Genomic DNA, 16,028 nt, shown 5'->3' with positions numbered 1-16,028 from the left:
GGGATCATGACCTGAGCCGAAGGCAGAGGCTTTAACCCACTGAGCCACCCAGGCGCCCCTCAACACTTGTATTTTTGATGTCACAATTTACACCTTTTCATATCGAGTATCCATTAACAAATAGTCTTAGTCATAGTTATTCTTAACACTTTTGTCTTTTCACTTTTATACTAAAATTAAGTGATTCATACACCTCCATTCCAGGGGTACCGTGTTCCATATTTGTCTGTGTACCTGCCATTCCCAGTGAGTTTTATACTTTCATATACTCATGCAGATGGTCTCACAACCTTCCATTTCGACCTGAAGCACTGCCTTACGCATTTTGTTAAGACCTTATGCTAAATGGGATAAACCAAAAGGGCAAATGCTCCACAAATGGACTTAAATGAAATATCTAAAATAGTCAAGTTCACTGAAGCAGAGAGTATTGTGGTGGTTGCCAGGGGCTGGAGGGAAGGGAAAAGGGGAGCTGTTGGTCAGAAGATATAAAGTTTCAGGGACGTCAGATGTATCAGTTGTGAGATCTGTTGTATGTGTAATACCTATAGTCAGCTCTACTGTTTTGGGCACTTAACAAATTTCTTAAGGGGGTAGATCTCATGTTAAGTTTTCTTACAACAACAACAACAAACAGACAAAACAAAACCCAAAAAACAGCAGAGAGTCACCAGGAAACTTTGAGAGGGGGTGGGCATGTTTGTAACCAGGATCGTGGTCACGATTTCAGAGGTGCAATGCATAAGTGCAAACTCATCAAATTGCATACATTAAATATGTGCCATTTTTCGTACATCAGTTGTATCTCAATAGAGCCATCTAAAAAGAAAAAGGAAAAAATATCACATCTATCAACCTCATCATCGCTGGTGAAAGGGAAAGGGATCATTACTATAGACCTCAACGTGTCTACATGAGGCTCAAAGGATACATTACAGGTAAAACGTTTGGACAGTAGTTAATTGACTAGTGCTCACACTAACAGGCTTCCCTCAGTTAACTGGACCACTTCCTGGGGATCATAAAAATCTCAGATGGGGGCGCCTGGCTAGCTCTGTGGGTTGAGCCTCTGCCTTCTGCTCAGGTCATGATCTCAGGGTCCTGGGATCAAGTCCTGCATCGGGTTCTCTGTTCAGCAGGGAGCCTGCTTCCCCTATCTCTCTGCCTGCCTCTCTGCCTATTTGTGCTCTCTCTCTCTCTCTCTGTCAAATAAATAAATAAAAATCTTAAAAAAAAATCTCAGATGACCTTTCACTTAATTCCTTAAGCCTTTTAGTTTAACCGCCGGAATTTGAGGAATCATTACTGCCATCTGGTGGCCACAGCCTGCATTTCCGCTTCTGCGGATTCCCACAAGGAAGATGGTCTCAACAGTCAAGAACACACTCCTTCGTCCTCTGTTGGTGTGTTGAGGTTTCAAGGTGGGCTCTGTTTTGGTTTGCTCAGCCCTGGATGGGAGGTGGTTTAAAAGTAGCATTCCAGGAGCCTCTGCGAAGAGAGACGATGGCTTCTGATCACAGGTTACAAGGGATATTTTGTAACAAAACCTAATTGCACATGGATACACCCTAAACAATGATATTCTGCATTTCCTCTTCCCACTCCAAAAAAATATGTCCCAGCCTCCATCCTCTGGGAGGATTCACCCTATTCACCCTAAACACAAATTGCTCCTCCAACCACAGAACAGACAGGACTCTGCAGGATGCCAGGCGGCTCTGGACGCACACATACAGGCTGCTGAAAACCAAGAGAAACAGCCACACATGTGAAGCTTGGCAACAGGAGGGGAGGGCCAAAGTGAAAACATTCTTAAGAAAAAGTCCGCTGTGGGATGCTGGATCAGGAGGGGTTTTGCACTGTGAACTGGGACAGTCTCCAACCATGTATTTGAGTATTTGCTCACAAAGCCTGTATTACACACTGTACTGGCCCTGCCCTTCTGTGGTGATGGAGGAGGGCGGGAGACATGGCCAAGGAGATGGGTGGATCCTGTCCTCTCAAAACAGAGATGTGGGGATCAAGTGCCTGGTGAACCAGGTGAAAAACCTGGAATAAACCCCCATGTAGCCTGTTCTTCTTGGTTCTGTCTCCTGACACGAAATCCTGGAATTGCCTATGGACCACCCCACTAAGCGGGGAGAAGAGAGGTCAGGTCTCAGTTCCAGTCTCCAACACAGTGAGTGTGTTCACTCTGTTTTGTTAAATAAATGCATGAATGGAAAACTTCTCCCTTCAGCTCCCTTGGAGTTCTTCCATATTCTTCTACCTTTAACTCCTACTGGGCCACTCCAGAACTAATCCCCAGCAGGAATAGCACGACTTCCTGATACCTGCCCAGGAGTGCCTTAGTCTCTAATGTGGAGAGTAGGTACCAAAGGTCAGGACATGAGCAGGTGGTGTGGAGACAGGGAGCAGGTCTTGCCTTCCCTGGTGTCTTAGGGCATGTCTGTTGTCCTTTCTGAACTTCAGCAACCCCCTCTGAAAAATGGGAAGTGAGCACAATCTCTCAAGGCAGCTTAGCTCTGATTCAGGACAAGTCTAATGTTCCTGTTCTGTGCATACACCTCAGTGTCACTCACCTTCCCGTCAGAACTTCCTCTTGGTCCTATAGCTCATGAGTCCTTGAAAGAGAAAATCCCAGCAGAGGGCTTGGCCCATCCCTTCCCAGAGCTGCAGCTAATCCTGCTGTCTGGGGGGAGGGGGTGAGCAGGTAGGGCAGGAGGGCTGAGGCAGAGACTGTCACACCCAGGGTCCCAGATCGAGCATCTGGATTTCACGCTGGAAGCGAACAAGCCAGTTTGTGATGACATGAGAGAACTTTGCATCCCCACTACCTGTACTGTCTCCTATCCTCAGGATGGCTGGAACAAATCCACACCTGCTTGTGGCTACTGGTTCCAGAACAGGGACAAGCCTGGTAAGGATTCTTCAGTGGCCATGACCCACCTGGACCACGTACTACAGGTTGTGACTCAGGGATGTTTCCATCTCCCTGGAGGCTCTGAGAAATACAACTGTGCTTTGAACATCACTGACACCAGGAGGATGGAGGCTGGGACATATTTCTTTTGAGTGGAAAGAGGAAATGCAGAATATAATTATTTATATGACTTGTTTCTTTGCACGTGAGGGATATGAAACTGCCTACAAAGAGGACAAAGATGGAACATGGGAGAACCCATGGAACCTGAATGCTGTAGACTGAGTTGTGCCCCCCAAATTCATCTCCTGGAGCCCCAACCCCAAATGTGATTGTATTTTCAGAGATAACTAAGATTAAGTGAGGTCATAAGGGTGGAGTCCCAAGATGGATGGCCTTATAAGAAGGGGAAGAGAAAGAGAGTGATCCTTCTCCCTCCCGCACTTGCCTCCCCCAACTCCAGGTATGGAATAGGACAGGCCATGTGAGTGCACAGGACATAGTGAGGTAGCTTCACTTAGGGGTTAAAAGGAGGCCATTGAATTGTCCTGGAGGGCCATACTTGAGCTGCTCCTGGCCCTCGCTGTCCAGGGTCCTGGAAATGTCCTGGGTAGGGGCTGGAGATGGAGGGAAACCCACCTGTTGCTCAGGGCACCTTCGGGGCCCCAGGGTCTCCCTGCTTCTCCGTGCAGAGTGAACTTCAAGAAACTGGTCTCTGGGATGCTCCTCCCAGCAGGTATGAGAGAGGACGGTAGAAGGGACAGGAGCGACCTCAGTCTCAACTTATTCTCAGGTTCAGCTTCAGGTACTCCCAGGGACACAGACCAACTCAGTCTTCTGTGTTGCTCTTGCCAGGACAGGGGTCTGTGTAGCACCTGTGTTTGGCATTCTGGATCCTAGGACCTAGGATCCTGGGACCTCAAGGGAAGGGCCTGTGACCCGTCTAGCATGTGGCTGGGGCACAGAGGTCCTGGGGATGAGAGACGTGGGAAAAAGGGATATGAGAAGGGCACCTGGGTGGCTCAGTGGGTTAAAACCTCTGCCTTCAGCTCAGGTCATGATCTCCAAGGTCACACATTTTGGGAGCCATGTCCTGAACCCCAGAATCCCAAATCAGGGTTGCTGCACAGAAATCAAGAGTGGTTGAGCTCCATGTTTTCCAGAGGCTCAAGGAGAGAATCCTTCTTCTGCTTCTTGGGGGGTGATGGTGGCTGCCAGTATGCCTTAACCTGGGGAGTCACTGCTCCACTCTGGGTCTCTGTGGTCATGTTCCCTCATGCTGCTCTGTGTGCAGAAAGTCACCCTCTGTTTCCCCTTTAGAAGGACACTCTGATAGAGTTAGGACCCAACCCAGATAATCTACAATGATCTCCACAGTCCAGATCCCTAACTTCATCCCATCTGCCAAGACCTTATTTCCTGTAAGGTAACATCTAGTTTCCACGGATTAAGACCTGGGTATGTTTGGGGTCATTATTTAGCCCACTGCATGGCCCAAAGGATTTTCCCCACCCCCAAATGTCCCCATACAGCCCCCTGACCTTCTTTACTCTGTTCTTCCATGTCCTGAGGCCCTGGTGGGCCACCTCAGGCATAACAGAGGACTTGGGGAAGAGGGACCTGCTGTTCTGTAAAAGCCACCATTGCCGGAGCTAAAAGAAAAGCGACAGAGAGAAAGTACCTACAAATACATATTTGATGAGAAAGTAGTATCTAAATATTTCAAAGATTCTCAAGACAAAGCAATAAGTCAGCAAACAAAACACGATTGAATAAAAAATCGTGTCTCAACAATGAAAAAACAAACCACTGTAACTACAAATTGCAAGGATTTGAATAGATATTTCTCCAAAAGTATCCAACAGACCACTAAGCACATGACAAGATGCTCAACATCTAATATCAGCAAAATGCAGACACAGGCACACAATGAGAAACCTCTTCACACTCATTCTGATGACTGTTATGAGAAAACAAAAGAAACAAAAGGCAGGAAATCACAAGTGTTGGCCTGGATGCAGAGAAGGTGGAACTCCTGCTTTTGCTCTTGAGGCTGTAAATGGTGCATTTGCTGTGCCATCAGTACGGCGGTTCCTCAAAAAATTAAACATGGGATTAGCATAGGATCCAGTAATTTCCCATCTGGGTACATCCCCAAAGGATCCAAGGCAGGCACCTGAATAGCTATTTCTACATCTGTGTTCATGGCAACATCATTCATAAGTGCTAAAAGGTGGAAGCAACCCAAGGGTCTACCAAGAGAGGAACAGATAGGCAAAGGCTGGTATGTCCATACAGTGCTGTATTATGCAGTCTTGGAAAGAAGGAAAGTTTGGCACATTCCTCAGCATGGATTGAGCACGTTATTCTAAGTGCAATAAGCCAGTCACAAAAGGACAAATCCTGGAGGATTCCACTTACATCACGTATCTAGAGTAGGCAAATTCATAGACACTGAAGAGAGAATGATGGTTGCCAGGGTCAGGGGATGGTGGGGACATGGGCAATCGAGGGCTATTAATTTAATAGGCACAAATAGTCAGATTGGGATGATGAAAAAAGTTGTGGAGATGGTTACTGGTGATGGTGGAACAACAATGGGAATGGGCTTAAGGCCACTGACCTGGACTGTTAAAACGGTTAGAGAGTAAAGCTTTTGTTCTGCATGTTTTACTCTAGTCAAAACAGAGCAGCCAAAGATTGAACCAGCCAGCCACCTCACCAAAGAAGGACAATGGATGGCAAACGAACACATGAAAACGTGCCCGTTCCCACTTGTCCTTAGGAAATCCCAGAGTAAAACCAGGATGAGATACCAGTGCACACCTCTTAGAATGGCTAAGAAAAAAAAAATCCAAACACAAATACAAGAAAAATCCTGGTAATGTCAAACACTGAAGACACTGTGGAGCAACCAGAACTCACCACACTCTGCTGGTGGGATCACCAAATGCTACAGCCACTGTGGAGAAGAGTTTGGCGGTTTTGTCCCAGTTTAACCTACATGTCTTATGGGACCGAGTAACTTGATGCCTAGACATTTGCCCCAAAGAAATAAAAGCACGTTCCCACAGAAACCTGCAAGTGAATATGGACAGTTCCATTACTCATAGTCATCCAAACCTAGAAACAACCCCAATGGTCTCCTCAGGGTAGTGTATGCAACATGAGGGCACACAGAAACAGTGACATACCAGCAGCAAGTACAGGAACAAATTATGGGCATACACACCCAGCAACCTGCGGAACCCTCTAATGCAGCATGCCAAGTGAATGAAGCCAGACTTTGAAGGCTACTTTTGGTATGATTCTGTTTCTGTGACATTCAGTAAACAACAGAACTACAGGGATGGAGAAGAGACCAGCATTTCTGCAAAGATTAAGGTTGGAGGGAGGATCTTTCCACCAAGGGACAGGAGGAAAGAACATTTTGGGGAATAGCACTCTGCAGTCTCTTCACCGTGGTTATGGTCACATAATCCCATACACCCATCAAACTTCACAGAATGGAAGGAGATAACAAGTGAATATCACTATGTCTAAATTAGAATAAATTAATAACTTAAGAGCACACTGAGAAAACACTACCTTCTGCTAAAATTGCTAAAATTTAAAAGGCTGTCAACATCAAGTGTTAAGAAGAGTGTTGAGCCACTGGAATTCTGGAACATGGTGGAAAGGATTGGTAAAGGTTCAATCCGTTTGGGAGAGTAGTTTAGCAATTTCTCTTAGTGTGAAACGTGCAGTTACTCTTTGACCCAACAATTACACTTTTGGGAAGGGGTCTTCTTTCTTCTTTAGCATTTCGTATGTCTGTTTTTTAATCTAAGTATGGTTGACATGATCTTATGTGAGTTTCACAATTATACTACTTGTATATACTCAAGAGAATGAAAATATGTCCATAAGAAGTTTCACTTTCATATAGTCAAAACTTGAAAATCTCAACTGTCTATCAATAGGTGAATAAATAAGAGGTTATAGTACACTCATATCATGGCATAATACTTAGTAATCATGTGTTATGAACCCAAGCACAACTTGGGTCCATTTCAAAAGCAGTATGCTGAGTGAGAGAATACAGAACACACAAATGAGTACATTTCTAGGAAATTCTCAAATAGGTCAAATTAATTCACCGTGACAGAGACTAGATCAGTGTTTACCTGGGGCTGAGGTTCCAGAAACCCATGTGGGGTGGTATTTTTGTTCTCTGTCTCCATTGTGGAGGTATACATTTGTCATAAGTCCTAGAGAGGCACACTTTAGGAGGGTACATTTTATCTTACAGAAAGTACAGAGTTCATTGAAGAAACATCATAAGAACTCACAGAACCTTCCAGTCCATGAAAATGGTACACCTCCCTTAACTGTAAATTCGTCATTTTGGGTTTTCTGTTATGTGCCACAATGGTGCATTTCGAATAACCTAGAATAAAGTGTGATTTCACTTGTTGGAGACTCAATTCCTCATTTATCAGATGAGAGGCAAAAGAGCTCCATGTTAGTAATGTTTAAGGAACATACTTTAGATACCACTGCGTTTGCAACATTTTACAACTGTATGATGCAATTATATATCATATTATATTGTGTAGATAGACATCAATGATTTGCCAGATGCGTACTCCACAGAGATGGAAAATCACGTGGGCAGAACCTGCGATTTTAATTGTATCTGTATATTTGTTCCACTTATGTTTTCTGCAGTAATGTTATATGTGTTTTGAGCCACATTTCACCTTGAGAAGCTGATTTTTTACATCACAGGAAGTGATGAGGAACTAGAAAAACTGCTTCAGTCCATGCACCACTGTAGAGACAGCATTCATGGAAAATATTTTTCCCATGGCTCATGAACACTTTTCTCCCTTCACATTTACATGAAGATCCCACATAGTTCTCATTTTGGAGATGCCATTGAAACTTCATGAATCAGCATAGTAGGAGGGAAAGAAAAAAGGACCCATCCCTGTATATTTAGAAAATATCCAGTAAGTCAGCAGACACATTTATTTGTTTGTTTGTTTGTTTATATTATGTGATGTTAGTCACCATACAGGACATCGTTAGTTTTTGAGGTAGTGTTCCATGGTTCAAGCAGACACATTTAAAAAGACCAGGTGTCTGCAGCTGTGAACCTCACAGGGACAAAGAGAAAATCCAGAGTGTCTACGGAGGAAGTGGCTCCCTGGGGGGGGGACCACGTCATGGGATGGACCAGGCTGGGTCCAGCTGTCTCGTCTCCAGTTCCCCCAACACAGATGTTCACTAAGCTCATGGAGAATGAATGAATGAATGTATGAATGGCCGCTGCCTTCTCTTCATCCAGGATCCCGTCTCTTCTGCCCCAGAGGCTCACACAGACCTACAGAATCCTCCACCTTGCAGGACAGAACACCTGAGGGTCTAGATGAGGCTGTGACCCTCCAGGTCTAGCCTGGAGTTGACTAGCTCCCCAGTGTAGACGGTGCTGCTCAGACAAGCCCCTCAGGTGGAAGAGACCTCAGGAGACTCACTGTGTCCCAGGCCTCACATGTCCTCGGAGGTCCTGGTCCAGGCTCTGGTGCCAGAGGGAAGTGCCGAGATGAGGGGCAGGACACGGGTCTGCTCCTGCTCTCTCCTTCCCGAGTGGATCTCCTTGGTGTCCAGCCAAGGGTGTGGCCGGCTCTGCGTAGAGAGCGGGGAGAGCTCTGGAGCTGCGCTTCCTCTTCTGTGAACCACGAGGCCCTGTGCTCCTCCCCAGCTTCCCGTGGGCCCCCCTCAGCCTCCCTCCCACTGTCTTCCTCTTCTCCTTCACCCACCAGAGGCGACACACCCTCCATCTCACAGATGCTGCTGCCGCTGCTGCTGCTTCTACCCCTGCTGTGGACAGGTGAGTGGACCGAGGGGAGGGGGCCAGGTGGGCCGGGGCTGCTGCTGACCCTCCATTCTCCACAGGGTCCCTGGCTCAGGGCTCAGAACTCTGGCTGCAAGTGCAGGAGACGGTGAAGGTGCAGGAGGGCCTGTGCGTCTCTGTGCCCTGCCGCTTCTCCTTCCACCCCTCCCCACCCTACTGGACCTCATTTACCCCTGTTCATGGCTACTGGTTCCGTGAAGGGCCCAGTGCACACCAACATGCTCCAGTGGCCACAAACAACCCACATTATAAAGTGCAGGAGGAGACCCAGGGCCGATTCCACCTCCTCGGGGATCCCCGGGCCTACAACTGCTCCCTGGACATCAGAAGTGCACAGAGAAGGGACTCGGGGACATACGTCTTCAGGGTGGAGAGAGGGTCTTCTATGAGCTACATTTACACACAGAACCAGCTCTCTGTGCAAGTGACAGGTAAGGAGGAGACCCCAGGAGAGGCCACAGCGGAAGGACGGGGGTCCTGGGTCAGAGCTGGGATGGGACCTCCCTTCCTGGGAGGGGTTAGAGGTAACACATGTCAAGGTTCAGAAGCAGGAGCTGGACCAAAGCCCGAGGCTTCTCTCAGAGTCTCACTCAGACCCTCCTCCTGATTCCCGTGTCTCCCCATCTCCTCACAGCTCTGAACCACACACCTGACATCCTCATCCCGGGGAACCTGGAGTCGGACACCCCAGGAACCTGACCTGCTCTGTGCCCTGGGCCTGTGAGAGGAGCACGCCGCCCATCTTCTCCTGGACATCAGCTGCCCTCACCTCCCTGGGCCCCAGGACTCACCTCTCCTCGGTGCTCACCCTCACCCCACGGTCTCAGGACCACGGCACCAACCTCACTTGTCAAGTGTACTTCCCTGCAGCTGGTGTGATGGTGGAAAAGACAGTCCAGCTCAATGTCACCTGTGAGTGTGGGGCAAGGATGCCCAATTCCCTGAAGGGGTGAGGGGCAGGAAGGTCAGTTTGGGGAGCCTCTAGTTTTACTGGAAGGTCTGTCTGAGTGTGGGACCTAGAAGGACTCAAGCCCTGTCCCTCCTGTGTTTCTGTGGTTTCTGGGGGTGAGGAGAAGATACCTACATGTATCTCACACGCCCCCACCTCACTGAAGAGGGAAATGCCCTCTTCCCATCCCAGGTGCCGCACAGAACCCAACAACTGGTGTCTGCCTGGGACACAGCCCAGGTAGGAAGGACCCTCCCGTCCATGAGGCATTGAGTGTCCAGGGTCTCTGTCAGGTTAAGTCAGAGTGGGACTTGAGACTCATCAGGTGGGAGTGTATGGAGGGCTGTGGTTAGAAATGAGAAGCCCCCTCAGCCCTCTCTCTCATACCCTCTCACTCCAGTCTTGCTAGGTGACCTGCAGTTTTCTCCCCACACCCTGAATATGCTTTTTATCTTCCTCTGGACTCTGAAGGACTAAAGCATTTTCAGTAACTTTATTTTTAGAAAGGAAATTTTAGGTTCTTGGCAAAATTGAGTTGAAGGTAGAGAGATTTCCCCTAAAGACCTGCTTTTACATGCATAGCGTCTTCACTGTCAACCCCCGCCAGAGGGTACTTTTGTTACAATAAAACCTACATGGGCATGCATTTATCACTAACAGTCCATAGTTGACATCAGGGTTCACTCCTGGTGTTGTACTTTCTATGGATTGGATAATTTTTAATGACATCTAGTCACTATAATATCCATCTAGTGCCATGCAGAGTAGTTTTACTGCCTGACTGTCATTCCTCAGCCCTCTGAGCCCAGTCTTACCCCACCAGTATGGTAATGGCATCTGCCCCCCTCCCCGAACAGTGAGCCCCATTAGGACTCTTTCGGTGCCCACCAGATGGCTGATAGGTGATGCCCAGAGATACATCCCTCACTCTGGGTGTCGGGCTCCCAGGAGGCATAGCCAGGAAGGACGAGGAGACCCGAAGGTCTGAGAACTCCTCTGCCTCCCCCTGCTTCTGGAAGCACGAAGACCACCTTTGACCCTGAGTGATAGGGCCAGTGGAGCCACCCTCCCTGGAAGGAAGGAGGGACTTTCTGCATCCCACAGAGCTCTGTGCATATGTCTCTCTCTCTCTCTGGAGTGCCCATGCTCATCAAGATTGGAGTCATCCCAAGTGTCTCTGTCTACAGGGAAACTGGGGATCTGGTCAGGAGTGATTCTAGGTGCCGTTTCGGGAGCTGGTATCACCATGCTGCTTGCTCTCTGCCTCTGCCTTATCTTCTTTGGGTGAGCTGGGTGGGTATGGGGGAGGGGGGAGAGTGGGACTTGCAGGGGTTGTGAGGTCCTGGAACAAAGGCAACGGGTGCCAGGTACGAGTGTGTTCCCAGCTCTGGTCCCAGCCGTCTAGGAACACGGGGATCTTGTTACAAAGCCTTGATATGAAGGCTCCTGGGCTCGCCCCACCCTCCACCTGCCTCAGAAGAGTGACCCCATATCAGAGACCCTGGTGTCTCCATCAGAGTGAAGAGCTGCAGGAAGACAGCGTCCCGGAGAGCAGTGGGCATGGACGGCAGCCCCCCGGTTGTACAGCCAGCTCCCCTGGTGAGTGACGTGGGCATCCTGGCGTGCAGACTCTCTTCCCCATCTCCTGGGGTGGCCCACAGCCATGCTCCATTTAGCATGCCCAGAAATGAGCTCATCACCTTCCTGCTTGTTTGAAAATGTAGGTTTTATCCTTCAGGCATCTGAGGCCAACAGATCAGGAGCTGACTACCCCTGAAAAGGCACTCTGTTACTCACAGTTCCCAGGAGGAGAGGCACACCCCTCCACACAGGACCACATGGGGCAGGGCTAGGGTGGGTCAGGAGGCAGAGGGGGCAAAGGGAGTCATGGGAGGGCCTTTATTGTGGTTTCCACAGGAGAGGTATGGTGAGACGGGTAAGCAGATTCAGGATTGGCTAGTTTGAGTCATTTCAGCAGATTCTGGGGTGTTGGGTGTCCCTAGTTGTTTGGTGCCTGGCCTAGGGGTGATTAGGCTGAGGAACAGGGGCCCAGAATGTCAACTTTGGATGGATTGGTTTACCGTGAAAGGCAGGCTTGCCGGCAGTCCTTCCCCATCTCTAGAGATTGACTAGTTCTGGTAGGGACAGTTCCTCTAAGGTCAGCAAGGCCCCAGATGCTAAAGCCTCAGAAACACGTTGTGAATGCACTCCTAAATATATTTTTCCTGCTGGCTGTCCACCTCCCTGATGGCACTTGTGTCCTTGACACCCCGCCAGAGACCCAACCCTATGCTGCCCCAGCCTTGCTCTCCCTGCACCAAGAATGCAGCAGAGCACATCTGTGCTCTTCTCATTAGAGTAATGCAACCATTCCCTTTGGGCTGAGCTACCCTCTTAGTACTTACCCTGCTGCAGCCCTCCCATCTCTCCTCCGTGAAGATCCTTGTCCCACAGGCCCAGGTCTGAAAAGCACGGCTCCTCCACCCTGCTGAAAGTCGGGTGCCCAAACAACAGGGTCTGGCATTTGGGGCAGGAAACCCAGAGTCACCAGAGTGACCACCAATGCTTTAACCCCCGACACTGGCCTTCATCACTGGTCTGCTCACTCACTTCAAGCGGAGTGAGCTCTTTGCATCTCAGAATCATTGCTGGGCTGTGAGCTCCTTCTCGTGTGTCTCTGTCATCCTGCCCTAGTCCTGCTGCTCATCTCCGAGCTCTGACTGACATTTATTCATTTAAAACTCTGGCTAAGGGGGCGCCTGTGTGGCTCAGTCAGTTAAACATCAGACTCTTGATCTTGGCTCGGGTCTTGATCTCAGGATCATGAGTTCAAGCCCCATGCTGGGCTCCACGCTGGGTGTGGAGGGAAAGCAGACCGCGTCAGTTTGCTAGGGCTCCCATAACAAGATACCATAGATGGAATGGATTAAACTACAGAAACATTTTCAGAAACAGTTGTGAAGGCTGGAAGTCTGAGATGAAGGTACCTGCAGGGTGTCTTCTTCTGAAAACTCTCCCCTTGGCTTACAGGTGGTCTGCTTCCTCTCTGTATCCTCACCTGGCCTCTTCTCTGTGTACACACATCTCCACTGTCTGTTCTTCTTATAAGGACATAAGTCATTTTGGGTCCTACCCTAATGTCCTTGTTAAAACTTAATTACCTCTTTAAAGATCTCATCTCCAAATATAGTCACATGAGGTGTTAGAGCTTCAACTTACAAATTCAACATATGGACACAGTTCAGTCCATAAGATGGACTTAGTCCTGCATAACAATGATGAATCAGGATTTGCTAACGGAGTGAAAGAGTGTATGTGGAATATAAGCAAAGATAGTTCACTGCCTCTACTTAATGGGTGTGATAGATGCCAGTGATAACTCTACAGATGTCATAGATGTTATGGATGTCCATACACGTTCATAGATCCCAAAGAGGACTCCAGTGTGATTACCCTGAGTAGTATAAGTAAGTGGGAGAGACAGAGATACAAGGTGGAGATGACAAGAAAACCACTGAGAAAAAAGAAATGACCAGGAGAGTGTAGGGTTGGGTCCTGACAGCCAAAGGGAGATGAAGCTTCAGGGAGAAGAGAATGCTTATTTGTTTCAAATGCTAGTAAGTCCAGCAAGATAGGTTCTCAAAAATGAAACTTAAATTTAGCAAATGGTGTCACAGCTGATCTTGTCAAAAGCAGATTTGGTTTCCTGGGAGAGGAAGTTTACTTGACTGGTTTGAGTTCAAGAGAAAATGGGAAGATGGGAAGTGGAAATACTCTTGAAAAATATTACCATAAATCTAGAGAGAAACTAGTCTGTAGCAGAAAATGGTCATACTTTAAAATCCCCTGGAACTTTCTGTGTGATAGGAGCATCTTTTGTACTAACAAGGTGACTCTGGGTGAGCTCCTGTTTGGACTGGTCACCAGAAAAACCACCCCATGGTTAGAGGCTTGGAATTTTCATCCCTGCCCCTCCCCCATTCTCCAGAGAGGGGAGAGAGGCTGGAAATGGAATTAGAGTTTACATGATGAAGTTTACATGTTTACATGATGAAGTCTCCATACAAATCCATACAAATCCAAGCCTCCATACAAATGGGGTTCAAGGAACTCCCAAGTTGGTGAACACATGGAGATGACAAGAATGTATTTGGAGAGGGTGTGGAAGCCTCCACTCTCTACCCACACCTCACCCTGGGCATCTTTTCATTTGGTTGTTCATCCGTGTTGTATCTTTTATCACATTCTTTTATAATAAGCTGGTAAACAGTAAGTAAACTGCTTTCATGGGTTCTGTGAGCCACTCTAGAAAATTAATGGAACCTGAGGTGGGGCGCGTGACAATTGCTAATTTATAACCAGTTGGTCAGAGCTGTCAGGTGACAGACACAGGTGACAACCTGGACTTCTAAGCAGGTGAAGTGGGGGTGGGGGATCCTTGTAAGTCTCAGCCTTTAATCTCTGGATTTGGTGTTATCTCTGGGTAGAGAGCATCAGAATTGAGTTGAACTGTAGGCCACCCAGCTGGTGTTGGAGAATTGTTTGGCATGGTGAAAACCCCACACATCCGGTGTCAGAGGTGTTGTGAATGTTGTAGCAGTGTGAAAATGAAGAAGACACACCCAGAAGAAAAGTGAGCTTTTCGTAAACACATTCCCATGTATCCTGTGCCAGAGAGACTGGGGTTGAGTTCATGATCAACAGATGTGTAACCTCTCTGAGAACTGGTTTCTCTTTCTGTAAAATAATAGTCTTCCACACAGGTCTGAGTGACTGTTTAGTAAAATTTGAAAACAACCAATAGTGTTAGATTTGTCACATAAGAAATGTTCGATAATAACAAATAGCATGGAGGACAAGGGGAGTTAGAAAGGAGAAGGGAGTTGGGGGAAATTGGAAGGGGAGGTGAACCATGAGAGACTATGGACTCTGAAAAACAATCTGAGGGGTTTGAAGTGGCGGGGGGTGGGAGGTTGGGGGAACCAGGTGGTGGGTATTAGAGAGGGCTCGGATTGCATGGAGCACTGGGTATGGTGCAAAAACAATGAATACTGTTATGCTGAAAACAAAAAAAAAAAGAATTAAAAAAAAGAAATGTTCGATAAAAGATTGGAAGAAAAAACAATGTCCAGTCAGAATCAAATTCACTTCATGGACCCTCTCTGCCTTCTCCTCACCTGACCTCAGACCCCCCCACACCTTCCTCTGACCCCTTCTTTGTTCTCTAAACAGGATTACCAGGAGGAGTCCAAGTCAGACCTCCCTGCTGACCCCACAAGCACTGCAGGAGTGCCCCCCACCTCAGAAATGGAGCAGGACCTGCATTATGCCTCCGTCAGCTTTCACAGAATGGAGAAGGGCACCTATGCAGAATACTCAGAGATTAGGACCCAATGAGGAACCATCTGGCGCATCAGTCTTGGAGAGAGCATCCATACCCTCCAGGAAGGGGGACCAAAGGCTGATTCTTGGAGAGTTAACAACCCCATAGGCGATGGGTTTACAAACTCCTGAATGTGAGTTTCCTGCTATATTGAAACTAAGGCTTTACAACCAGAGAGGCCTGGGGTGGAATCCATGCTTTCATTTATCAACAGTATGACATCAGGCAAACCATTTTACCCCTCCATGACTCGATTTCCTGCTTTGCAAAATGGATGTAAGAAGTCCCACCTCACAGTGTTGCCACGAGGAGTATATAAAAGTGCATATAGAAAAAACCCAGTAGAGGCCCTGATGCACTGTGAGAATTTGGTGCCCACTAGTTCCTTCCCCCTGGAACAGAAAGGGGTTGGTGACATTTCACCTAGAGACTGAGTGTGTTCTGTCTGGGACACCATATCAGCAATGTGTCAGTCTCACTTTCAAAACCCTCCCATGTTGTAATCATTTTGTAATATATACATATAGCAAATCATTACATTGTATAATTTAACTCACATAATGTTATGTGTCAACTATATCTCAATAAAGCTGGAAAAAATAAACTGTAGATCCAGATGTATTATTTAATGATAAATATTATTGAATATTTATCAGAAAAATAAAACCTTCCCCATGGGTCCCTTTCCTGACTTGGCCTCCAGCATCACCCCTCTCCCTTCCTGAATCTTCCCTTTCCATCCCGCCTGCCTCCTACTAGTCTTGTTAGAAGCAAAATCACATATTAACATTTAGAGAATTTCCTAAAACTCAGGGCTGACCACAGTCAAAATACCTCTCCATCTCCTCAGCCCCAATGACTAATTTAAAGCTTA

General features: G+C 47.5%; 1 protein-coding gene across 1 annotated transcript; it reads left to right on the top strand.

The window, feature by feature from the left end:
• Positions 1 to 8,728: 8,728 nt before the first annotated feature.
• Positions 8,729 to 15,757, top strand: LOC111160636 (myeloid cell surface antigen CD33-like). The gene is given in 8 exon segments (XM_022523863.1): positions 8,729 to 8,798; positions 8,864 to 9,253; positions 9,457 to 9,498; positions 9,501 to 9,734; positions 9,964 to 10,011; positions 10,959 to 11,055; positions 11,289 to 11,370; positions 15,004 to 15,757. Coding segments are annotated over 8 exon segments (1,101 nt in total). The 5' UTR covers positions 8,729 to 8,755; the 3' UTR covers positions 15,169 to 15,757.
• Positions 15,758 to 16,028: the final 271 nt, after the last annotated feature.

Source organism: Enhydra lutris, unplaced genomic scaffold, assembly GCF_002288905.1.
Source record: "Enhydra lutris kenyoni isolate GAN:26980312 unplaced genomic scaffold, ASM228890v2 scaffoldscaffold77, whole genome shotgun sequence".
Taxonomy (NCBI): Eukaryota; Metazoa; Chordata; class Mammalia; order Carnivora; family Mustelidae; genus Enhydra; species Enhydra lutris.
Note: the sequence above shows the minus strand (reverse complement) of the source record. Positions and strands in the feature narration are given on the sequence as shown.